The 26,467-nt window shown below is 43.1% G+C and overlaps 1 protein-coding gene and 1 pseudogene across 2 annotated transcripts in view; one reads left to right on the top strand and one right to left on the bottom strand.

Annotated features, from left to right (window-relative positions):
• Window positions 1–26,467, top strand: part of MDN1 (midasin AAA ATPase 1) — a 183,195-nt gene that overhangs the window by 8,641 nt on the left and 148,087 nt on the right. For both annotated transcript variants that reach the window (XM_055258756.2, XM_055258764.2), the window contains exons 2-8: window positions 7,575–7,801; window positions 16,571–16,795; window positions 17,165–17,272; window positions 17,426–17,618; window positions 20,986–21,228; window positions 21,476–21,607; window positions 24,430–24,533. In XM_055258756.2, the coding sequence (XP_055114731.2) occupies window positions 7,575–7,801; window positions 16,571–16,795; window positions 17,165–17,272; window positions 17,426–17,618; window positions 20,986–21,228; window positions 21,476–21,607; window positions 24,430–24,533 (1,232 nt within the window). The remainder of the gene's footprint in view (window positions 1–7,574; window positions 7,802–16,570; window positions 16,796–17,164; window positions 17,273–17,425; window positions 17,619–20,985; window positions 21,229–21,475; window positions 21,608–24,429; window positions 24,534–26,467) is intronic.
• LOC129470752 (mitochondrial import inner membrane translocase subunit TIM14-like) lies at window positions 13,119–13,832 on the bottom strand (annotated as a pseudogene).

Genomic DNA, 26,467 nt, shown 5'->3' with positions numbered 1-26,467 from the left:
AAAATAAAAAGAAGTAAATCCTTTAGCATTCATTGTCCTGTTTTTATTTCCTACAATAGCAAGCCAGCTGACATGGTCAAAGATGCTTTGATTAGCAAGGCCCCTGGGTTTACATAAGGAGAAAGCTGATTATGTAGTTTTCCTATAACCCCCACCCACCCCCTAGATACTCATAGGTATCCTAGTCTAGCTGGTCTCTTTTCTTGCAGGCCTGGCATTTACCCTTTCATGGGTTTTAGTAAAACATTTATAATTTTTTAAAACTTCATTAACTAGTAGTATTCACGCAGAATACTAGGAAAATTCAGGAAAGCACCACCCGTATTGTGGGTTAAATTGTGTCTGCCAAAAATATATGTAGAAGTCCTAGCCTGTAATACCTGAATGTGACCCTGTTTGGAAATGAGGTCTTTGCAGATGTAATAAAGTCAGGATGAGATAATTAGATAGGGCCTTAGTCCAATATGACTGTTTCTCTTTCGCCCAGGCTTGAGTGCAGTGGTGCAATCTCAGCTCATTGCAACCTGCACCTCTTTGGTTCAAGCGATTCTCCTGCCTCAGCAGCTGGGATTACAGGTGTGTGCCACCACGCCCAGCTAATTTTTGTATTTTTAGTAGAGATGGGGGTTTCACTATATTGGCCAGGCTGGTCTTGAACTCCCGACCTCAAGTGATCTGTCCACCTCAGCCTCCCAGAGTACTGGAATTACAGCCGTGAGCCACACACCCAGCCCAATATGACTGTTCGTATAAGAAGAGGAGAGAAAAGACATAAAGGGAAGATGGCCATGTGGTGATGACAGAAATACATATTGGAGTGATAAATCTGCAAGACAAGGAACAACAGGGATTGATGATGACAACCAGAAGCTAGGAAGAGGCAAGGAAGGACTCTCCCCTATAGGTTTCAAAGGAATATGGCCTTGCTGACACCTTGATCTTGGGCTTCCAGACTTTAGAATTGTGAGACAATACATTTCTGTTTTTTTAATTTGTTTTTTGTTTTGTTTTGTTTTTTTTGAGACAGAGTCTTACTCTGTTACCCAGGCTAGAGTACAGTGGCACGATCTCGGTTCACTGCACCCTCTGCCTCCCGGGTTCAAGCGATTCTCCTGCCTCAGCCTCCCTAGTAGCTGGGACTACAGGCACCCGCCACCATACCTGGCTAATTTTTGTATTTTTAGTAGAGACGGGGTTTCACCATATTGCTCAGGCTGGTCTCGAACTCCTGACCTCAGGTAATCTACCCACCTCAGCCTCCCAAAGTGCTGGGATTACAGATGTGAGCCACTGTACCCGGCCTTGTTTTTTTTAAGTCAGTTTGTGGTATTTTGTTATGACAGCTCTGGGAAATTAATACAGGTAAGAAAAACAGTCAGAGACTGCCCATATTAATATTTTGATAGATAATATTCCAAACTTAATTTTTTTTTTTTTTTTTTTTTTTAATGAAACGGAGTCTCACTCTGTTGCCTAGGCTGGGGTATAGTGGTGCAATCATGGCTCACTGCAGCCTCTACGTTCCAGGCTCAGGTGATTTCCCCCAACTCTAGCCTCATGAGTAGTAGGGACTACAGGCACACACCACCAAGTCTGGCTAATTTTTTATTTTATTTTATTTTATTTATTTATTTTGAGAGGCAGTCTTGCTCTGGCACCCAGGCTTGAGTGCAGTGGCATGATCTTGGCTCACTGCAACCTCTGCTTCCTGGGTTCAAGCGATTCTCCTGCCTCAGCCTCTCGAGTAGCTGGGACTACAGGTATGTGCCACAATGCCCGGCTAATTTTTGTACCTTTAGTAGAGATGGTGTTTCGCTGTGTTGGTCAGGCTGGTCTTGAATTCCTGACCTCAAGTAATCCACCCGCCTTTGCCTCCCAAAGTTCTGGGATTACAAGAGTGAGCCACTGAACCCAGCCAAGCCTGGCTAACTTTTGTATTTTTTGTAGAGATGGGGTTCTGCCATGTTGCCCAGGCTGGTCTCGAACTCCTGGGCTCAAGTGATCTGCCTGCCTTGGCCTCCCAAAGTGCTGAGATTACAGGTGTGAACCACTATGTTCAGTCTTGTATATATAGTCTTTTCTCTACAAATCTGGGAAGATAAAATAAAAAGGTTTAAATATATATGAAGCTATGCAAACCGTGCTGTAACAGGAAAGAGTCAAATATACATACTTCTTTTTTTTTTTTTTTTTTTTTTTGAGACAGGGTCTTACTCTGTCACCCAGGCTGGAGTGCAGGGGCACGATCTCAGCTCACTGCACCCTCGACCTTCCGGGCTCAAGTGCTTCTCCCGCCTCAGCCTCCCTGGTAGCTGGGATTACAGGCTCCCACCACCATGTCCAGCTAATTTTTGTATTTTTAGTAGAGATGGGGTTTCAGCATGTTTCTCAGGCTGGTCTCAAATTCCTGAGCTTAGGTGATCCTCCCGCCTTGGCCTCCCAAAGTGCTGGGATTACAAGCGTGAGCCACCGTGCCCAGCCAAATATCTATACTTTTGTTCATGATAGAATAACTAGTACTGGATTAGCTCTGTTGCCAAAACAACTAGAAAAAGAGGAAAAAATCCATGTGAAAAACGTTCAAACATTGGATGAAAGGTAGGTAGCACAGGATTGGGATTCCTAAAAATGGGAAACAAGGTGAGCCCTAGAATGATTCCGGCTGTCTACCTGGAATCACTTATAGGACTGACTCAGAGGAAGAATGAAGTTCAGCAGTGGTGGTCCTACTGAGCTGAGAAGACAGAGCTCAGAGTTGCGGTAGTTGGAATATGCTGGGAAGGGTGTTGGAATGGAGGGAATAGCTCTAGAAATATGGGGTCTGGTGAGTACTGGCTGAATGTAAAGCTGTGTTTTCTTAGGGAAATTTCGTGAGCTATGCAAAGAATAACTACTGGAGTTTTTCTGTGTAGGAGATGTTCAACTCCTACTAGTTGGAGTGGAATGACCAAGTCGAATACTGGCATAATTAGTGTGGAACCCAGAAGGGCCACACTCTAGGGCTAAATCAGCCCTCAAAGGTCTTTCTAGACCAATACTAACAAAACTTAAAAACGAGTCTTGAAAGGATCAAGCTGACCTACAAGCTGATTAATTGCCTGCTAGAATAAAGGAAGAGAGCAAAATCTAGACACATATCTACAACATTCAGCATCCGATTAAAAAAGTACTAGATATAGGAAAAGGAAAATGGTGGCTCATTACCAGGAGAAAAGTCAGTCACTATAACAGACCCCAAAATAATAAAGATATTTAAATTAATAAACAAGGACTTTAAAAAGTGATTATATAATGATCATATGAATGTTCGGGAAAAAAAAAAGAAAAAAGTGATTATAGGCTGGGCCAAGAGGAACCACTTGAGGCCAGGAGTTTGTGATCAGTCTGAGCCTGGGCAACAAAATGAGACCCCGTCACTCTCAAAAACATAAAAAAATACTAATTATATTTGCAGGGACTTGAAGGGAAACATAAACATAATGAGAGATATTTAAGCTATGAAAAAAACAAGTGAAATAAAAAAATACAATCTTAGCAATGAATATTTTACTGGATAGGCCTCATCGAAGATTAGACGGTTCACAAGAAAAAAACATTGAATTACAAGATACGGCAATAGAAATTATCTAGGCTTAAACAGACACGGTGGGAAAAAGCTGGAATAAAAATGCTTCAGTGATCTGTGAGACATTATCAACTAGTCTACTGTATGTGTAATTGGAGTTACAGGAGGAGGGAGAGAAGAGAAACAGTAGAAATATAAAAAGATAATCTCAAAATTTCTAAAGTTGGTGAAAAATAATTCACAGGTCCCAAAAACTCATAATCTTAAATCTGATAAACACAAAACCACACCAAGCCACATCATAATCAAGTTGCTAGAAACAAGTAATAAATAACATCTTAAAAATTGCCAGAAAAAAAGACACTTTACTTGTAGAGGAGCAAAGATAAAAATGACTGCTGATTTCTTAACAGAAACAACACAATGAAACATCTTTCAAATGCTGAGAAAAACCATAACCCCCTTGCGTGGTGGCGCATGCCTGTAATCCAGCACTTTAGGGGCTGAGGTAGGTGGATCTCTTGAGCCCAGGAGTTCGAGACCAGCCTGGCAATGTGGTGAAACCCTGACTGTAGTAAAAATACAGAAATTAGCCAGGCATGGTTGTGTGTGCCTGTAGTCCCAGCTACTTGGGAGGATGAGGCAGGAGGATCACTTGAGTCCGGGAAGTCGAGGCTGCAGTGAGCTGATATCAAAGAACTCCAGCCTGGGTGACAGAGGGAAACCCTGTCCCCCAAAAATAAAATAAAAAACAAAACAGTGTTTGCTTAAGAAAGAATTTTGTATGTAAAAAGTCTTAAGGAATCTTCAAAATAAAGAATTGCATAAGATCACAGGATACCAGGTCAGTGTATAAAAATGAGTTATTATTTTTATATTTAAAATTATTGAGGAATGAAATTTATATTTTAGGTATTTTATTTTTAAGAGACAGAGTCTCATTCTGTTACCCAGGCTGGAGTGCAGTGGGCACGGTCATGGCTTACTGCAGCCTCGAACTCCTGGGCTGAGGTGATCCTCTCCTTACTCTCCAGAGTAGCTGGGACTATAGATGCACACCGTCACCAGCTAATTTAAACAAATTTTTTTTAAAGTTTTTTTAATTAAACTTTAAAAAAAAAATTTTTTTTATTCAGATGGAGTCTCACTCTATCTGTTGCCCAGGCTGGAGTGCAGTGGTGCGTTCTCAGTTCACTGCAACCTCCGCCTCCTGGGTTCAAGCCGTTTTCCTGCCCCAGTCTCCCAAATAGCTGGGATTACAGACACACACCACCACATCCGGCCAATTTTTTGTATTTCTAGTAGAGACAAAGTTTCACCATGTTGGTCAGGCTGGTCTCAAACTCCTGACCTCAAGTGGTCCACCACCCTCTGCCTCCCAAAGTGCTGGGTTTACAGGCGTGAGCCACCACTCCTGGCCACACCAGCTAATTTTTAATTTATTTTTATTTTTTTGAAGAGATGGCATTTTACCACATTGCCCAGGTTGGTCTCAAACTCCTGGCCTCAAGTGATCATCTCACATTGGCCTCCCAAAGTACCACCATGCCTGACCAGTTTTCTTTGGATATGTTTCTTTCCTCTGCAATGTAACTTACTTTATTATTTAAAAAATGGGGCTGGGCACAGTGGCTCACACCTGTAATCCTAGCACTTTGGGAGGCCAAGGCAGGAGGATTGCTTGAGCTCAGGAGTTTGAGATCAGCCTGGGCAACATAGTGAGACACCCATGTCTACAAAAATAAAATAATCAGCTGGGCGTGGTGGCACACACCTGTAGTCCCAGCTACTTAGGGGGCTCAGTTGGGAGGATTGCTTGAGCTTGGGAGGGTGTGCCTGCAGTGAGCTGTGATTTTACCACTATACTTCAGTCTGGGCGACAGACCAAGACCTTGTCTCAAAAGAAAAAAAAAGGGTATCTTTAGAGGGCTTGTTTATGCGGACATGCAGCAGTTGAAAATGTGAGGTTTTGCTCCTATGTATGATGATGACCAAATCTATTAAATTTCTTTGCCTCCATTTTTATGGAATCCTTCAGTTAGCCTCCTATAAAGGACAGAACTAAGACTGATAGAAATTGTTTCAAGGTAATATTTTTCCCTAATCAGTGCTTTGATCAGAATCAAATGTTTTCATGAGAGAATGCTCTATAATTGGAAGACTTTGTAAGAGCTCAGGTGTAAGGTGACTTTCTGGGTGATAATTTTGGCAAAACTCGTTAAATTTTGCATATGACATTTAGGCTGTGTTCAGGGTGCATTTATATAGGTGACTAGGGTGAGCCTCCTCCTCTCCTCCCTTTTTTTTTTTTTTTTGGGGGGGGAGACAGGGCTTTAACTGTTTGTCACCCAGGCTGGAGTGCAGTGGCATGATCTCAGCTCACTGCGACCTCGACCTCCCAGGCTCAAGCTGTCCTCCCACTTCAGCCACCTGAGGAGCTAAGAGTACAGGCGCATGCCACCAAGCCTGGCTAATTTTTCTATTTTTTGTAGCAATGGGGTTTCACCATATTGTCCAGGCTGGTCTTGAACTCGTTGGCTTAAGGGATCTGTCTGCTTCGGCCTTCCAAAGTGCTGGGATTACAAGCATGAGCCACCACACCTGGCCTGGGGTGAATCAACTTCTTAGGATAAACTGATGGCATGGGACTTGCAAGGTCAAAGGGCATGTCCCCATTTTAAACTTGATGTTACATTGCTGGGCAGAAAGGGTTGTGCAGACCTGTATACACACTAGCAACATAATGCCTTTTATACAGTTTTCAGTTTTCCTTTGTATGCTTACCTACATTCTGAACCCGGGCACTAGAATTTTGTATTCTATTTCATCTTCCATATCAAAGTGTTGCTGTCTACTTTGGATCTGTTTTTTGTTTATTTATTAGAGGCTGATGCCTTGATCAGCTTGATAGGGATATCCTCATTCACTCCCAGGAATTAATTTTTTACCTCTGTCCTTTCCTCAAGAGTTGGAAGTTTTGTCTGCTAACTGCAGAATTCATTTTTTTCTTCCAAGAGTTAAAGGAGCTGGGGGAATTTTGGGGTTTTGGATTCCCTAGAGATTGTTGAAACCTCAGCATATAGATTATTTTTCAGATAAGTCGTGTAGCTTTTAAATGGAATCCAGGTATCAGTCCCTGTACCTCAAACTCCAGTGTACTGAAACTTATTTGTAACAGCCTTTATATTAAATTAACTCTGATCCTCCATTGCAAAACATTTCCACGATATTTTATAATAGAATCTCACTTATGAAGTCTGGAAATTGGACATTTTAGTTCCAACCCAGGACCCATCTCTGCTTTTCTACAACAGTGCAAATGAATATTTACATAGATATTTTGGGCCAGGCACGGTGGCTCACGCCTGTAATCCCAGCACTTTGTGAGGCTGAAGCTGTTGGATCACCTGTGGTCAGGAGTTTGAGACCAGCCTGGCCAACATGATGAAACCCTGTCTCTACTAAAACAAAACAAAACAAAAATTAGTCTGGTGTAGTGGTGGGTGCCTGTAATCCCAGCTACTCATGGGAGACTGAGGCATGAGAATCCCTTGAACCTGGGAGGTGGAGGTTGCAGCGAGCCGAAATCGCGCCACTGCACTCCAGCCTGGGAGATGGAGCAGGACTCTGTCTCCAAAAAAAAAAAAAAAAAAAAAAAAAAAAAAAAAAAAAAAAAAAGAAAGGCCGGGCGCGGTGGCTCATGCCTGTAATCTCAGCACTTTGGGAGGCCGAGGTGGGTGGATCATGCGGTCAGGAGATCGAGACCATCCTGGCTAACATGGTGAAACCCTGTCTCTACTAAAAATATAAAAAATTAGCCGGGTGTGGTGGTGGGCGCCTGTAGTCCCAGCTACTCAGGAGGCCGAGGCAGGAGAATGGCATGAACCCAGGAGGTGGAGCTTGCAGTGAGCTGAGATTGCGCCACTGCACTCGAGCCTGGGCGACAGAGCGAGACTCTGTCTCAAAAAAAAAAAAAAAAGTGAAAGATGTTTTGTTTTGTCTTTCTCAGGTGTGGACACCTCAAGATCGCCAGTGTGTCCTGAGTACCTTAGCACAGTTGCTTTTGGATAAGGACTGTACCGTGCTGGTTGGTCGCCAGCTTCGCCCTCTCCTTTTGGATTTGCTGGAAAGGAATGCCGAAGCCATTAAAGCTGGAGGCCAAATCAACCATGATCTGCATGAACGGCTCTGTGTGTCGATGAGCAAACTCATCGATAACCATCCTGATGTCCTCCCGTGAGTAGCAATTTTATTATTCACATTTCTCCTTGAGGTGATAGAACCTGCTGTCTTCCTGGGATGAAAGGGAGGCTGAGCTGAGAAGGTAAAACGGAAATACAGAAAGGAGAGAGATAAATAGTATTGTTTTATAAAAAGTCACAGCAGAATCCATTTATCCAGCTCAGTTCAGTGAGCATTTACTAGGTTTCTCTTAAATCTTGGCCATCAGAACAGACCTGGAAAGATGGCCAGGATTGTATCATGTGGCAAGACATGCATATACAGCGGAGTAAATGAGGTTTAACTGAGGCTCTTACAGCATCCACCTCTAATGGGAAAGATTCCTTCCTTATTAGAGCAGCTGAAGGAGTGGATTAGAAGAGCTATAGTATCCCTTCCAAATTCTATAAATCTGTCTGAATTCGTATACTAAGAGCTGTGTTAGAGCTGGATTTTAATGTGACTTTTAAAGAGATAGTAAAATATGGTTTGTGAGGAATAATCAAAAGAGACAGCAAAACTGAGTGTCAGGGGTTTTTAAATTGAGAAGATTTTTAAAACTTTCACTGTAAAAATAATTAATATTCCGTGTACTAATAGGACATTTCTTCTTTTTTTTTTTTTTTTGAGACGGAGTCCCACTCTATCACCAGGCTAGAGTGCAGTGGCGTGACCTCTGCTCACTGCAACCTCTGCCTCCCTCCTGGGTTCAACTGATTCTCCTGCCTCAGCCTCCTGAGTAGCTGGGACTACAGGCGTGCACCACCACGCCCAGCTAATTTTTGTATTTTTAGTAGAGATGGGGTTTCACCATGTTGGCCAGGATGGTCTCAATCTCTTGACCTCGTGATCTGCCCGCCTCGACCTCCCAAAGTATTGGGATTACAGGCGTGAGCCACTGTGCCCGGCCAACAGAACATTCCTCATATCCAGTGTTTTATTTATTAGCCTTCATCAATACAGTAAATACACTTCGGCTTTCTTGGAAGTATGATATCTAGTCTGGTCCTTTAATGAGGAAATAGGAAATGAAGACTTGGGGGAAAACACTGTTGGTATGAGCTTTTCTAAAAGGGGATGAGAAAAAAATGGACCTGGTTTAATGGAACTAGAAAATATACAGCCAAGTAAAGATCGGGACTCTGAGAACATTCCTGGCTTTCTCTATTCTGATATGTCAGTTAGGTATCAAAGTTCTGTCTCGTAAAAAATTACCCAGTTTGTTCCTTTCTTTCTCTTCACCTTGATTAAACTTGTGCTCCCAAATCCCCTCAGCTATAGCTTTGGAGACAGTTTCAGAAGGTTAGAATGACACATTATGTGTTGATTATTTTCTTTTTTTTTTCTTTTTGAAGCAGTCTCACTGTCGCCCAGGCTGGAGTGCAGTGGCACGATCTCGCCTTACTGCAACCTCTTTCTCCTGGGTTCAAGTGATTCTCGTGCCTCAGCCTCCTGAGTAGCTGGGACTACAGATGCACATCACTACACCTGGCTAATTTTTTTTTTTTCTGAGACAGGGTCTCACTCTGTTGCCCAGTCTGGAGTGCAGTGGCACAATCTTGGCTCATTGCAACCTCTGTCTCCCGGTTCAAGTGGTTCTCCCACCATCATACTCCACTAATTTTTGTGTTGTGTTTTGTTTTGTTTTTTTGAGATGGAGTCTCACTCTGTCACCTAGGCTGGAGTGCAGTGGCGTGGTCTTGGCCCACTGCAACCTCTGCCTCCCGGGTTAAGCGATTCTCCCACCCCAGCCCCCCGAGTAGCTGGGACTACAGGTGCATGCCACCACACCTGGCTAATTTTTGTATTTTTAGTAGAGATGGGGTTTCACTGTGTTGGCCAGGCTGATCTTGAACTCCTGACCTCGTGATCCGCCTACCTCGGCCTCCCAAATTGCTGGGATTATAGGTGTAAGCCACTGCGCCTGGCCTAACTTTTGTATTTTTTTGGGTTTTCACCATGTTGTCCAGGCCAGTCTTGAACTCCTGGCCTCAAGTGATCTGCCCGCCTCGGCCTCCCAAAGTGCTGGGATTACAGGTGTGAGCCTGGCCTGGTTTTTGTATTTTTAGTGTAGATGGGGTTTCACCATGTTGGCCAGGCTGGTCTTGAATTCCTGACCTTGGGTGATCTGCCCGCCTTGGCCTCCCAAAGTGCTGGGATTACAGGCATGAGCCACCACACCCAGAGATTATTTCTCTTAATGTTATATCAGAGTGTAACCTTATTTCTAAGTTTTATCTATACTGGCGTGACCAGCGCCTGCTGTGAATCATGTCTGCAATACACAGAAGTATCCTGGACTAGTAAAGAAGAAAAAAACAGTTCTTTTTCCTCTACATTTGTGGAACACATCACTTCTAACACCAGATGTGTGACTTTTTACCTATGTCTATCAATTCTCAGACACCAGTTTGGTACCCTACAATTCAGTTCAACTCTGAGACTGTCTATCTGGAGTTAGTACAGACCCCACAGGTTAAAGATTCAGTCCCACAAGAGTATCTCACCATTCCTCCCCTGCATACCCGCTCTCTAGACACCAATCTCAAGTCTAGGTTATATCATATATGCTTCTGACCAAAAGGCTGTAAATCAGACTTCCTTGACCCACCTCTTCAGGTTTGATTATTTGCTAAAGTAGCTCACAGAACTCAGGAAAACAGTTTCTTTACTAGATTACAAGTGTATTAGAAAAGGATACAACTCAGGAAGAGCCAGTTAGAAGAGATGCACAGGATAAGGTATGGGGGAGGGGGACAGTAAGCATCTATGCTCCCCACTGGCTGCAGCACCCTCTCAGCACCTCCATTTGTTTACCACCCTGAAAGCTCTCAGAACCCCATTTATTTTTGTTGTTGTTGTTTGTTTTTTTTGAGACGAAGTTTTGCTCTTGTTGCTCAGGCTGGAGTGCAATGGCGCGATCTTGGCTCACCGTAACCTCCACCCTCCAGGTTCACGTGATTCTCCTGCCTCAGCCTCCTGAGTAGCTGGGATTACAGGCATGTGCCACCATGCCTGGCTAATTTTGTGTTTTTAGTAGAGACACGGTTTCTCCGTGTTGGTCAGGCTGGTCTTGAACTCCCGACCTCAGGTGATCTACCCGCCTAGGCCTCCCAAAGTGCTGGGATTACAGGTGTGAGCCACTGCGCCCGGCCTGTTTTTCCTTTTTTTTTTTTTCTTTTTAAATGGTTATTTCATTAGGAAGGCATGATTGATTATATCTTTGACCATTGGAGATCATCTTAACCTTCATCCCCTCTCTCCTCTCTGGCAGTTGGGCTGAAAGTTTTAACTTTATTATCACTTGGTTGGTTCTCCTGGCAACCAACCAGTGCCCGCCCCCCCACCATTGTCACCTCATTACATAAACTCAGGTGTGATTGAAAGGGGGTTGAATAACAAAAGAATAGCTCTTACTGCTTTGGGAATTACAATTCCTGGAACTCTGTCCTGGAACCAGATTGAAAACTAAACATATATCACAAATAAGCTCAACTTTTTTTTTTTTTTTTTTTTTTTTGAGACGGAGTCTTGGTCTGTCGCCCAGGCTGGAGTGCAGTGGTGCAATCTCAGCTCACTGCAAGCTCCGCCTCCCGGGTTCACGCCATTCTCCTGCCTCAGCCTCTCCGAGTAGCTGGGACTACAGGCGCCTGCCACCACGCCCGGCTAATTTTTTGTATTTTTAGTAGAGATGGGGTTTCACCGTGGTCTCGATCTCCTGACCTCGTGATCCGCCCGCCTTGGCCTCCCAAAGTGCTGAGATTACAAGCGTGAGCCACCGCGCCTGGCCTAAGCTCAAGTTTTTAACAAAATTTAAGTTTCATTCTTAAAAATGTGTATACACTTTTTCCCGTTGTGGTAGGAAAATGCATAAAATTGATCACCTTTACTGTTTCTTTTCTTTTTTTTTTTTGGTGACGGAATTTCGTTCTTGTTGTCCAGGCTGGAATGCAACGGCGTGGTCTTGGCTCACTGCAACTTCTGCCTCCCAGGTTCAAGTGATTCTCCTGCTTCAGCCTCTGAAGTAGCTGGGATCACAGGCATGTGCCACCACACCTGGCTAATTTTGTATTTTTAGTAGAGGTGGGGATTTCACCATGTTGGCCAGGCTGGTCTCGAACCCCTGACCTTAGGTGATCCACCCGCCTCGGCCTCCCAGTGTTGGGATTGCAGGCGTGAGCCACTGCGCCCGGCCCAGCTTTACTATTTCTAAGTGTGCAGTTTATTTGGATTGTATTTTAGCTTAATTTCTTGGTTACAGTTTTGCATCTGCTGCTAGTTTGTGCTGGGCACGTGCCCCACATCAGTGCTGTCTGTCTTTTGATTGGTAAGAGCAATAGTGGGTGGGCCCAGTCACAGCCTTTATGGATAGCAGATGGATTGTTGTGGTGGAGCATGCACTTTCTTTTCAAAGATATAGTCCATGTGTAAGGTACTGTATGCATGTGGCCAGTCATGCGGCCATACAGCAGAATGAGGGAGCAAAATAGTTGCTCTTACACATTTTAGTTAAAAACTGTATCTAGAAATGCCTTAAAGATAACATCTTATATTTGTTTTTAGACTTTTCTTCCTCTCCAAGAACTACTTTATTCTCACTGTATCCCTGTGAGGAAAATAATGTGCTAATAGTATAATACCTATTTTCCTTTTTCTTCTTTTAGTTCCAGAAGTGATATATTCAAATAACATTCAAGAATACAGAACGGTAGGAAGCTAAAGGTCCTCTCCACCCTGAAATCATACCCTCCAAAGATAGCTGGTATTAATATTTTGATATGTTTTCTCCCAAATGTCTTTTCTCACTGTTGCACACATCAGAGTATACACACAAGTACATGAATATGCATGCATTTTAAATATGGCTTTATTGGGATAGTTTATATAAAAGTGTACAATTCAGTGGTTTTTAGTATTTTCATCAATATATGCAGTCATCACTACAGTCAATTATATTTACTTTTTGTTTATTTTTAGCTTGCACTAAATTATTTTCAAAAATTTTAACTTTTAGGCATTTTCTTATAAAAACTTGCTACTCATACATAAACTAATATGAACTTAAAATTCATCATACATTTGCTTCACTTTTTTTTTTTTTTTGAGACAGAATTTCACTCTTGTTGCCCAGGCCGGAATGCAGTGGTGCAATCTTGGCTCACTGCAACCTCCGCCTCCCAGGTTCAAGTGATTCTGCTGCCTTAGCCTCCTGAGTAGCTGGGATCACCACCACTCACGGCTAATTTTGTCTTTTTAGTAGAGATGGGGTTTCTCCATGTTGGTCAGGCTGGTCTCAAACTCCCAACCTCAGGTGATCCAACTGTCTCGGCCTCTTAATGTGCTGGGATTACAGGCGTGAGCCACTGTGCCCGGCCTACTTCACTTTTTAACTTTTTAACTTGACTTCCTAGTAAATCTTTTTTTTTTTTTTTTTGAGACAGAGTCTCACTCTGTCGCCCAGGCTAGAGTGCAGTGGCACGATCTCGGCTCACTGCAAGCTCCGCCTCCTGGGTTCACGCCATTCTCCTGCGTCAGCCTCCTGAGTATCTGGGACTACAGGTGCCCGCCACCATGCCTGGCTAATTTTTTTTGTATTTTTAGTAGAGATGGGGTTTCACCGTGTTAGCCAGGATGGTCTTGATCTCCTGACCTCGTGATCCACTCGCCTCGGCCTCCCAAAGTTCTGGGATTACAGGCGTGAGCCATCGCACCTGGCCGACTTTCTAATAAATCTTTAGCTTCTCTTCTTTTGGCTGCTGTGTAAGGAGATCCTCTTTTACTTGGATTGTTTAAGAGCATCATTCATTAATGAGCATCTCATACTTTCCCCTTATTGGCAGTAGGCCTTAGACCTGGTATTGATGCTGCCTTCTGTTTTGTCATTTTTAATTCAAACCCACCTCTGTAATAGCTACCACTGAAGGCAGATTTTGGTAGACTTTGAAAAACTTGTTTTACTTGAGGCTTCATATGCTTCATGGCTTGCAAAACATAATGGCCTACGAATCCCATGGCAGCAAATCATTCCAACTGCTACTACTGTACTGGCCACAGCTCCAGCTGGGCTCCCCTGCCTCTACCAGGAACGTGAATCATCCCAGGCCAGAGGTTGCAGCTAACAACTACATACCTTTATCAGAGAGCAACACAGCCACCGACCACAAGAACAAAACCCACTACAGTCCATTTTTGAACATTTGTACACAATTTTTTAAGATAGAATTTTTTTTTTTTTTTTTGAGATGGAGTCTTGTTCTGTCGCCAGGCTGGAGTGCAGTGGCATGATCTTGGCTCACTACAACCTCTGCCTCCTTCCCAGGTTCAAGCAATTCTCCTGCCTCAGCCTTCTGGGTAGCTGGGACTACAGGTGTGCACCACCACACCCAGTTAATTTTTTTATTTTTAGTAGAGACGGGGTTTCGCCATGTTGGCCAGGATAGTCTCGATCTCTTGACCTTGTGATCCGCCTCCCTTGGCCTCCCAAAGTGCTGGGATTACAGGCGTGAGCCACCTCACCCGACCAGAAATTTTTTTGTTGTTGTTGAGATGGAGTTTCACTCTTGTTGCCCACGCTGGAGTGCAATGGTGCCATCTTGGCTCACTGCAACCTTCACCTCCCAGGTTCAAGCGATTCTTCTGCCTCAGCCTCCTGAGTAGTTGGGATTACAGGCTTGCGTCACCACGCCCGGCTAATTTTGTATTTTTAGTAGAGGCGGGGTTTCTCCATGTTGGTCAGGCTAGTCTCGAACTCCCGACCTCAGGTGATCCACCCGCATCAGCCTCCCAAAGTGCTGGGATTACAGGTGTGAGCCACTGCGCCCAGCCCAGAAATTTTTGTAAAATTAAAAACAAACATCTAATGCATGCTAGTTATTTTTTAATACTTAATTTAGAGCCATCTTAGGCTCACAGCAAAATTGAGAGGAAGGTACAGAGATTTCCCATATACACACTGTACCCACACATGCATAGCCTCCCCATTATCAGCATCTCCCATCAGAGTAGTGCATTTGTTACAATTGATGAGCCTACTCAAAGTCCACCCAATTACATTAAGGTTCATTAGGATTAGTGTTAATTCTTCTTTCAGTGTTTGGTAGAATTCCCTAGTGTAACCATCTAGCTTTTCTCTAGTGCAGTCTGGGCTTTTCTTTGGTGGGAGGTTTTTGATTACTGACTAAATCTCTTTACTAGTTACTTATTGGTCTGTACATATTTTTCATTTCTTTATAATGTTCAAAGGTTTTTTTTTTTTTTTTGAGACAGAGTTTTGCTCTTGTCACCCAGGCTGGAGTGCAATGGCGCGATCTTGGCTCACTGTAACCTCCGTGTCTCGGGCTCAAGTGATTCTCCTGCCTCAGTCTCCTGAGTAGCTGGGATTACAGGCATGCACCACCACGCCTGGCTAATTTTATGTTTTTAGTAGAGACGGAGTTTCACCATGTTGGCCAGGCTGGTCTTGAACTCCTTACCTAAAGTGATCTCCCCACCTCAGCCTCCCAAAGTGCTGGGATTTCAGGTGTGAGCCACTGTGCCTGGCCATGTTCAAAGTTTTAATAATATTTTTTATTTCCGTGGCATTGGTTATATAATATAATGTCTCCCCCACCTTTTTTATTTGTTTGTTTTGAGACGGAATCTCGCTGTGTCGCCCGGGCCTGAGAGCAGTGGTGCGATCTCGGCTCACTGCAACCTCCGCCTCCCGGGTTCAAGTGATTCTCTTGCCTCAACGTCCCGAATAGCTGGGATTACAGGCATGCGCCACCGTCACGCCCGGCTAATTTCGTATTTTTAGTAGAGATGGGGTTTCACCATATTGGTCCAGCTGTCTAGAACTCCTGACCTCAGGTGATCCGCCCGCCTCAGCCTCCAAAAGTGCTGGGATTACAGGTGTGAGCCACCACACCCAGCCCCGTCTTTTATTTCTGATTTTGGTTTATTTGAATCTTTTTTTTCTTAATCTGGCGAAGGGTTTGCAGTTCATTTACTTATTTTGAGACAAGATCTTGCTCTGTCATCCAGGCTGGAATGCAGTGGCACCTTCATAGTTCATTGTAACTTCGAACCTGGCAAATGATCCCCAGCTTCAGGCTCCTGAATAGGCTTCAGGCTCCACCATACCCTGCTAATTTTTTTTTTTTTTTCCGTAGGAATGAGGTCTCACTATGTTGCCCAGGCTTGTCCTCTTCATTCATTAAGGTGTACCTTCAGCATCTCTTCTTGATTCTCCCCAGATTCAGTTGACTCGTGTGTGTATGTCTCTTAGTGTTTCTAAAAGTGGCTGTCTTCCTTACTAGACAGCAAACAACTCCTCAAGAAAAGTATCTCTTTGGTTTTGAATCCCAGTTATTAAACTACGGTATCTGACTCATAGAACTGAGTAAATGTTTGTTGGAAATGAGTGCCTTTTCCGTTGTAAACACTTACGTTAGGTACCCCCTGCTTTTGTAGATAATTACTTTAGATTTTTGTATCCTCTTAGTCAGAATTATCTCATGCCATTGTCCTGGTTCCTGAAATTGAACAGGATACAATTTTAGGACTAAGTAGATTCAGCATTCATTAACCTATGTTCTCAGACCCTCGGGAGGTCTGTTTTGTGGTTTGGTCAGAGTAGAGAGATGTGTTCTACGATATTCCCACCAATCAATGAAAATATAGATACTCCTTGTTGAAAATAGCTTAAGTTGAAAATGCACTTAATACTCTGATAAACCTGTTACAAAGCAGAAAAATTAAGTCCAACCATTGTTAAGTTGGGGATGTCTGTATTTGTGTTTGAAGGTTTGCCCTGAGGTATTTCAAGGACACATCCCCAGTGTTTCAAAGACTTTTCCTAGAGAGTTCAGATGCTAATCCAGTCCGCTATGGACGTAGGAGGATGAAGCTCCGGGACCTAATGGAAGCAGCCTACAAGTTTCTGAAGCAGGAGCAGTCTGTGTTCCGGGAGCTCTGGGACTGGAGTGTGTGTGTCCCTCTCCTCAGAAGCCATGACACCTTGGTTCGCTGGTGCGTAGCTGTTAGACTTTTTTGTACTTCTAGTGTGGGGATGGTACCTGGCATGTGTGGAGTTGTATGTGTCAGGAGGGAAAGGAAACCATTTAAAATTTGTTATTTTTGTTCTTGTGGCTTTTGGGGTTTTACTTCCTTTCTTTAATCATGTGTCATTGCAGAGGAAAATGAGATGATATGAATGGAGTTTCACCTTTTTCATGTTCCATCAAGTAAATCCATTGTGTCTGACTTGTATTTTCTGTTCTTAAATGTGTTGTAATAATTGAGATTTCCTTTTCTAGTGTTCAATTGGGTAGTGAATTTTATTTATTCTTTATAATCAACTGCAGATAAACTGAATTTACATACTTTCTTTTTCCCTAGGTATACAGCCAATTGTCTTGCTTTGGTTACCTGTATGAATGAAGAGCACAAGTTATCATTTCTTAAGAAGATATTTAATAGTGATGAATTGATCCATTTCAGGTTGAGGTAAGCAGGAGCCTTCGTGGAGGTCTTGCTATAGCATTTCTTTTTTTTTTTTTTTCTTTTCTTTTCTGGGGGTGACAGGCCAGAGGTGACTGCAGGTCTTGCTATAGCATTTCTGAGTGATAAGGTAATTGACGAGACTCTCCTTTCTCTCAGGTTATTAGAAGAGGCCCAGTTGCAGGACTTGGAGAAGGCCTTGGTTTTGGCCAATCCAGAAGTCTCCCTTTGGCGTAAGGAGAAGGAGCTGCAGTACTTACAGGGACATCTTGTTTCATCTGACCTCTCCCCTAGGGTGACAGCTGTTTGTGGTGTGCTGCTGCCTGGGCAGCCGCCAGCCCCTGGAGAGCTGGTATGTTGGTATCAGTAGGGGGTGTGTCCCCTTCCCCCTACTAAACACTGAGTGTGCTCTGTCTGTGGCTGGGTTCTATGTACCAGGTGTGAGCTAAATTTAGTTTGTTAAATTGCTACTCCATTTTTGGAAGTTAAGAAGAAATTCATGTTGGGCTTTTCCCCTGATATTCCCACTGTTCTTGTTTTTATTTTTTGTTAATTTTTTAAATTATAGAGACGGGGTCTCATTATGTTGTCTGTGCTGGTCTGGAACTCCTGGCCTCAAGGGATCATGCCACCTCAGTCTCCCAAAGTGTTGGGATTACAGGCCTGAGCCACTGCACCCAGCCTGTCCCTGTTTAATATGAAATTAGAAACTAATGGTTCCTGTGTGATGCCTTTAACTTGTGCAGAGCTGTTCCATATATCTTCTTGTTTGCTTGCTGCAAAAACCGTGTGAAATTCTGTAGCACATGTTACGATCTTATGTTGATGTAATTCAAAGGCAGAATTACTTGCTAGAGATCCTTGGACTGCTCTGTGGCAACGACAGGCCTAGGTCTAGAGATAACTCCCAGCAGCCTCTTCTTTCAGAACTATCTCATTGTATGAGAGTCCAGTATCTAGTAAACTTCCTCTCTCCCATATGCAACAAGCTTCTTTCCACGAATGGCTTGAGACCACACTTGAACAGGCTTATAGATCATAAGTCTGGCACTACTGGGAGCCAGTCTCTTTTTCCATAGCAGTCTTCAGTCAGTTGTCACTTTGTCTGATGGTCAGGCTGTAGTGCAAGTGCAGTGGCACAACCTCGGCTCATTGCAACCTCCGCCTCCCAGGTTTAAGTGATTCTTCTGCCTCAGCCTCCCGAGTAGCTGGGATTACAGGTGCCTGCCACCACGCCCGGCTAATTTTTTGTATTTTTAGTAGAGACGGAATTTCACTGTGTTGGCCAGCCTGGTCTCGAATGCCTGACCTCGTGACCCACCTGCCTCAGCGTGAGCCACTGCACCCAGCCCACCCACTTTTCTTCTTGGAATAAGTTCTGGGTCATTTCTTGAACCCATCAGTTGGGTTCTGGTCAGTAGTAGTAAAAAAAAATTAAAGTGTAATATACATATAGGAAAATGTACATTGTCATAAGTGTAGTCAGTGATTATTCATAAACTTCATATAAATAACACCAAACACCCAGTACTTCCAAAGCTCTTTGTGTTTTTTTCTAGTCTTGAAGACCCATCCCCTTCCTCCCTCCCTCTTTACCTCCCACGTATCCTGTAACCAGTATCCCAACCTAGATTATGTTTAGGGCATTAGGATTTTAACATAGGGAAAGATTCTGGTTAGAATGGACCTGCTGTTGGTTAGTTAGCAGTGGGGACCCTGGGGCCGAAGTGCAGGGTAGAGTTGCGGTGCAGCCTGCCTGCTAAATTTCTGAGAGGACAACGCTGAGGAAAGTTCAAGAGCTTCCAGCTCTGAATTTCTCATTTAATCTTCACATATTTTTAGGGAACCAGCCATATTTGAGAACTTACTACCCCTTAAAAGTTATAAATCATTCCCCTTTTCCCCCATGTATATTGGATGCATTGTTATTATTAAACACATTTAAGGCCGGGCGCGGTGGCTCACGCTTGTAATCCCAGCACTTTGGGAGGCCGAGGTGGGCGGATCACGAGGTCAGGAGATCGAGACCATCCTGGCTAACATGGTGAAACCCCGTCTCTACTAAAAATACAAAAAAATTAGCCAGGCTTGGTGGTGGGCGCCTGTAGTCCCTGCTACTTGGGAGGCTGAGGCAGGAGAATGGCTTGAACCCGAGAGGCGGAGCTTGCAGTGAGCCGAGATCGCCCCACTGCACTCCAGAGCGAGACTCCATCTCAAAAAAAAAAAAAAAAAATTAAAAGTTTTGATACAACATTTACCATGTTAACATTTTTTACTTTACACGTTAGTTCACATTTTTTGTAGAGACAGTCTCACTATGTTGCCCAGCCTAGTCTTGAGCTCCTAACCTCAAGCCACCCTCCCTCCTCAGCCTCCCAAAGTGCTGGGATTATAGGTGTAAGCCACCACATCTGACTGAGAATGTTTTCGTCTTACAAAACTGAAATTCTTTCTCATTAAACTTACTGGGTGTGTTTTAATATTATTTTTTACTTTTTCTTACAGAAAATGTCGCACATATTCTGAAGTAGAAAGAATGGTGTAGTGAATACCCATGGACCTGATGGACCTGGGTATTCAATAATTATCAATTACATTTCATTTATATTTCTGCATGACTTCCTCACATTATATTACTTAGAAACAAATACCAGGCATCATACTATTTTATATGAAAATATTTCAGTATATATCTCTAAAGGAGGCAAACTTTAAAAATCCCTGGTATTGTTACTATACCTAAAAAAAAAAAAAAAAATTACAACATAAGATGTCCTCTCAGTGTCCATATTTCCCTGATTGTCTCCTAAATGTATTGTGTGTATTTGTGATCTTAGATGGGAAATCCTAGAATATGGGGAAAGGAATAAAAGAAAAATCCAACAGTAGTAGATGAGGTTTGCTCTTTCCCACCTTTGTGCATCAGCTTTTTTGGCTACTTAAACTTTGGAAGACTTTCTTACATTTGCCAACAAATTCTGCTTCCCTACTTCCCATGGAATACCCTCCCCTCATCCCTCACCCCCAATAAAATAAAAAGAAAAAAAAGTCAGATCCTTGCTTTATTTTTATTTTTATTTATTTGTTTATTTTGAGATGGAGTTTCGCTCTTGTTGCCCAGCTGGAGTGCAGTGGCACGATCTTGGCCCACTGCAACCTCTGCCTTCTGGGTTCAAGTGATTCTCCAGCCTCAGCTTCCCAAGTAGCTGGGATTACAGGCATATGCCACCATGTCCAGCTAATGTTTTTGTATTTTTAGTAGAGACGGGGTTTCACCACGTTGGCCAGGCTGGTCTCGAACTCCTGACTTCAGGTGATCTACCTGCCTTGGCTTCACAAAGTGCTGGTATTACAGGCTGGAGCCACCACACCTGGCCCCTTGCTTTATTTTTAAAAATTTATTTATTTTTTTTTTAGAGTTAGGATCTCTTTGTGTCACTCAGGCTGGAGTGCAGTGGTGTGATCATGGCTTACTATCCTTGAACTCCTGGGATGAAATGATACTGCCACCTCAGCACTTCCAGTAGCTGAGACTATGGGCATGGCCCACAATGCCCATGAGATCTTTAGATGACATACCTGTTGTTATTATAGTTTTGGTACTACTGATTTACTTAAAGAAGTTTGTGTAAGGTTAGTAGAAGGCTTACTGTAGAAATTAACTTACGTTCCTTGGGGGAAGAACTCTTCTTGACATGGCTTTTGTCTTGCCTCTTTAGGGTAGTAATAGGAGTTCTTCACGTGAACAGGAGCTGGCACTTAGGTCTTATGTGCTGGTTGAGTCTGTCTGCAAAAATCTTCAGACCCTGGCTATGGCGGTTGCTTCTCAGAATGCTGTGTTGTTGGAAGGACCAATAGGATGTGGCAAAACTTCCTTAGTTGAATATTTAGCTACAGTGACAGGTAGAACGAAGCCTCCTCAGCTTCTGAAAGTCCAGCTTGGAGATCAGACTGACAGTAAGGTAATAAGGAAATGTTAAGTTTTGGTGGCTTGTCATGCTTGTAAATATTTGCATTAAAATGTTGCTTTTGCTAAGGGAATAGAAGAATAGTTATTGGTCTTGCTTATAACTGTTGGGGCCAACCTATGTAAACCTCAAGTGCCTATTTACTTATACCTACCTATAGAAGATTAACAGTTAATCAAAGGATGTAGCATTGCCACTATAGGTATGGTTTTTCAGTAATTACTTTATCTTCTTTCTGCAGATGCTTTTGGGGATGTATCGCTGCACAGATGTTCCTGGAGAATTTGTGTGGCAGCCTGGCACCCTGACACAGGCAGCCACAATGGGCCACTGGATCCTTCTGGAGGATATTGACTATGCCCCCTTAGACGTGGTATGTCATCTCAGGAAATTCATTGTCCCTTAATATATTTTCCTGTCTTGGAAAAGCATTTTGTTAATAGTGATTCTGGTGATGATTTAAACAAAAATGTATTTGATTAGACATAGTATGTTGCAGGTACTTCATGGTTACTTACCTGATCTGATTTGTGGTCCTGAATTACTTGACTGGTTTCTTGTTTGATAGAGAATCTATAAAATTTTGGTTGTGCTGTTTCCTATAGTAGTTGACTACATGACCAGTTTCATAGTAGTATTTTCCTCCCTTAATTGAATATGAGATCAACATTTTCCAAGAACAGGTCTGGTTTGGAACATCTCAGCCATGTTACATGTACATTGAGAACTTTGAGATCCTGCTTCTTAGTGGTGGCAGCTGCAGAGGAGTGGGCTGAGGACAAGTGAAGGAGGAGATGATGTAATTAGAGTGTGCTTGCCTTTGTTTAATTAAGAAAAATTTGCTGGATTTGCATTTTGGTTTGTAAAAAGACCACTTCTATATACATGAAATTTGCCATTGAGACAATCCATGTTGCCTTTGTATTCTGAAAAGTGACAAAAAATGTATTGCAGGATGAAATATTCTTCCTTTGGACAGATTTTTCCCGAGATTGGTTTTAATTTTCTTTTTCTTTTTTTTCGTGAGACAGAGTCTTGCTCTGTTGACCAGGCTGGAGCGCAGTAGCACAATATCGGCTCACTGCAGCCTCTGTCTCTTGGGCTCCAGCAATTCTCCTGCCTTAGCCTCCTGAGTAGTTGTGATTACAGGCATATGCCACCATGGCCAGCTAATTTTTGTATTTTTAGTAGAGACGGGGTTTCACCATGTTGGCCAGGCTGGTCACGAACTCCTGCCTCGGCCTCCCAAAGTGCTGGGATTACAGGTGTGAGCCACTGTGCCTGGTTGGTTTTAATTTTCTTTTAAGGTGAACCTGCTCAAATTAACTGTGTATGGACTTTTCTGTCTTGGATATGAAAGAACGAGAGAGAGAGAGAGAGTGTCTGCCTGCGTATGTGTGTGTGTGCGTGTTTAGGGAGAGATGAAGGGGAAGGAATAGCTGAAAATAAGTGTGTGTGTTATATCAATGTTTTTAGAGTGTGATGAGGTAAAGATATTCTGGGGATATTGGCCCAGACAGGGCCTCACAGTTTGATCACTGTGTTCTGGTGTCTTAATGTTCACTTCTACAGGGCTGGAAACTCAGTTTTCTTGAGAAGCCCAGAGCCAAGGCTGACTCCTACCAAGGAGACTTAAAAATAAAACTAAGATGTAAACCACATCTTAGTTTTAAAAATATTTGTTGAGTTTTTTTCCTTTTTAGTGCCCTTCTTCTTGGGCAGTTTTTTTTCAGATATCAGGTTATCTGGGAAGTCATTAGGTTTACTTATTTTTATTTTTATTTTTAAATTATTTTATTTTATTTTATTATTTTTTTTTTGAGACAGTCTTGCTCTTGTCACCCAGCCTGGAGTGCAGTAGTGCGATCTTGGCTCACTGCAACCTCTGCCTCTTGGGTTCAAGCAATCCTCCCATCTCAGCCTCTCCAGTAGCTGGAATTACAATAGGTGCCACCATGCCCAGCAAATTTTTGTATTTCTTTCAGTAGAGATGAGGAGTTTGAGACCAGCCTGGCCAAAATGGTGAAACCTTGTCTCTACTAAAAAAAAAAAAAATACAAAAATTCGCCGGGCATGGTGGCACATGCTTGTAATCCCAGCTACTTGGGAGGCTGAAGTGGGAGGATTGCTTGAACCCGAGAGGCAGAGGTTGCAGTGAGCCGAGATTACACCACTGCACTTCAGCCTGGGCCACAGAGTGAGACTCCATCTCAAGACAAAAAAAACCCCACCGCTTTGCTGTGGGCAAAAGAAAACAAAGGGAACACCTTTTCCTCCACAAGCTACCACTCTAAACCCTAGACACCGCTTCCTCTTCTCTCATTCAGTTGGTCTCCACAGTTTATTGCCTTTTCCTTATCTCTTTATTCTGTTCTTATCCCACTGTCTTAGCACTGGCTTATTTTATCTACCTATCTATCTTGCCTTTGTTACCTGAATAGTGTCCTTTTTGGCCGTTTTTCCTCTGGAAAGAAATGGAATTATTTCTTTTCTTCTCAGCCTAAAAGCCTCTCGATAACTCTTATGAAAAAGTTCAAAGCCCTTAGCTCAGCACAGGAGGCCTTTTATTACTTATCTCTAAGCCTTACATCTTTCTGCTGCTTCTTAATGCACATTCTACCCTAAACATAACAGAATTCTTGTGCCATGGCTTTTAGATTTATCAGTTTTTTAAAAATGCACTTGCATACTTCTGCCTGAAGTGTATGTACCATTTTTCTTTCACCAAACCTGGTTAATTTCTGCTCATTCTTCTTTAAGATTCAGCAAATGTCACTACCTCTGGGAAGACTTCACTGCCCTGCTTCTAAATCATTCTATTCTGATTCAGAACCCCCTCTATCTTTATATATGAGTTTGTATACTCCTGGGGTACACTGATTATGCTGTGTAGGAATTTGCATGCCTGCCCTCTCCCATCAGCCTCTAGGCTCTAAAGCCTTGGTCCCGTCTGTATTCTTGTGTCTTGCTTGGCTGTGATCCATAGGAGGCACTCGTGAATGTAGAGTGTATAAATTGTGCTGGAGTGTAGGTGATTCAGACGTTCCCACCTGCATGTTGACCCCAGTTTGGACTATGAGAGCTGAAGTTTGCTTTAAGGGTGTGTCTGTCATTTTGAGAGAGGGTTGTTTTGTTTTGATTACTTCTGTCTTAATAGCTTTACTTTATCAGTGCGGTTATTGTTACCTGATTTAGGTTTCTGTGCTGATCCCTCTCTTGGAGAATGGAGAGCTCTTGATTCCTGGCCGAGGTGACTGTCTGAAAGTGGCACCTGGATTTCAGTTTTTTGCAACCAGGAGGTATGTACTAGTAACCTTTCTGTTTTCACTCTGGAGCCACTTATGAGTCTACATGCTGAGCCAGAAGTCCTGTAATAGAGTTCTCTGGGTCTACTTCAAGCAAGGTTAGTTGGAAGTGATAACAGGTCTAACCTTCTCATTCCTGATTATTTTTAATGAAGATAATTTATAAAATAAGAGATTCCCCCCCCCACTTAAAAATAAGTAACCAGTTTAAAACACTTCACCTTATTTCATGTTTTAAAAAATAATCAGAGGTGAGGTTATTGTCAGATAGCCCAGGGTTTGAGTCCTGACACTGGTACTTAGTACCTATGTATACCTTGTCTGGTTATGATGGGGTTAATAATACCTTCTTCAAATGGTGGCTGTAAAGAATAAGTGAAATGACTTGTACTAAAGACCTGTCACAATAAATGCCCAGTTAATGGCTAGCCATGATGGTGATGATAGGTAGATTTCAGGCAATTGAAACATTAATTGGATATAAGCATGAACAAAGGCACGAAAACTGAGCATGCTTAGTATATATTCCTGCCTACATTTTAAAATTACCTGAAGGCAGTGGTTTATTTCTTACTGCTAGTCTATACCTGCACAGCTTCTTCAATGTCTTTAAATGCCCATGAGTGAAACTAACATCATTCTATAGTTAATGATTATATTAGTGTTTACCTCAGTTAACATTCACTTCTGCATGGAGTGTGGAGCTAACCCGATAGTATTCAAGGAATACCTTCCTAGACCCAATTACTCTTTTTTTTCTTGAAATGGGATCTCACTGTGTTGCCCAAGCTGGTCTTGAACTTCTGTGCTCAAGCAGTCTTCCCAGCACAGCCTCCCAAGTAGCTGAGACCACAGGCACATGCCACTGTGCCCAGCTGACCCTGTTACTTTTTTTTTTTTTTGAGATGGAGTCTCGTTCTGTCACCCAGGCTGGAATGCAGTGGTGTGATCTTGGCTTACTGCAACCTCTGCCTCCTGGGTTCAAGCGATTCTCCTACCTCAGCCTCCCAGGTAGCTGGGATTACAGGCACCTGCCACCACACCTGGCTAATTTTTGTATTTTTAGTAGAGACGGGCTTTCACCATGTTGGCCAGGCTGGTCTTGATTTCCTGACCTCATGATCCGCCGCCTTGGCCTCCCAATGTGCTGGGATTATAGGCGTGAGCCACTGTGCCCGGCCCAATCCTGTTACTTTTGTTTTAAACATTTATTTATTTTTTAGAGACAGTGTTTTGCTTTGTACCCAGGCTGGAATGCAGTGGCTTGATCATAGCTTACTGTAACCACAAACTCCTGGGCTCAAGTGATCCTCCTGCCTCAGCCTCTTGAGTAGCTAGGACTACAGGGGTGCACCACCATGCCTGGCTAAAAACAAATTTTTATTTTTATTTTTTAGAGATGGGATCTTGCTGCATTGCCCAGGCTGGTCTTTAACTCCTGGACTCAAGCAGTCCTCCCACTGTGGCCTCCTAAGTGTTGGAATGACAGGCATGAGCCACTGTACCTGGCACTGTTAGTTTTGATAGACTTTGATTTTTATTTTATTTAATTAATTTTTTTTTGAGACCGAGTCTCACTCTTGTCGCCCAGGCTAGAGTGCAGTGGCATGATTTGGCTCACTTCAACCTCTGCTTCCCGAGTTCAAGCGATTCTTGTGCCTCAGTCTCCCAGGTATCTGGGACTACAGGCACGTGCCACGACACCTGTCTAATTTTTGTGTTTCTAATAGAGACGGGGTTTTGCCATGTTGCCCAGGCTGGTCTCGAACTTCTGGCCTCAAGCAATCCACCTGCCTCAGCCTCCCAAAGTGCTGGAAGGTGTGAGCCACCACGCCTGTCTTATTTTATGTTTTTTTAGAGATGAGGCCTCAATTTGTTGCCCAGGCTGGTCTCGAACTCCTGGGCTCAAGCAATCTTCCTACTTTGGC

This window comes from Symphalangus syndactylus, chromosome 2 (genome assembly GCF_028878055.3).
Source record: "Symphalangus syndactylus isolate Jambi chromosome 2, NHGRI_mSymSyn1-v2.1_pri, whole genome shotgun sequence".
NCBI lineage: Eukaryota > Metazoa > Chordata > Mammalia > Primates > Hylobatidae > Symphalangus > Symphalangus syndactylus.
The sequence above is the reverse complement of the archived record's forward strand: the minus strand, read 5'-3'. Positions and strand labels throughout refer to the sequence as shown.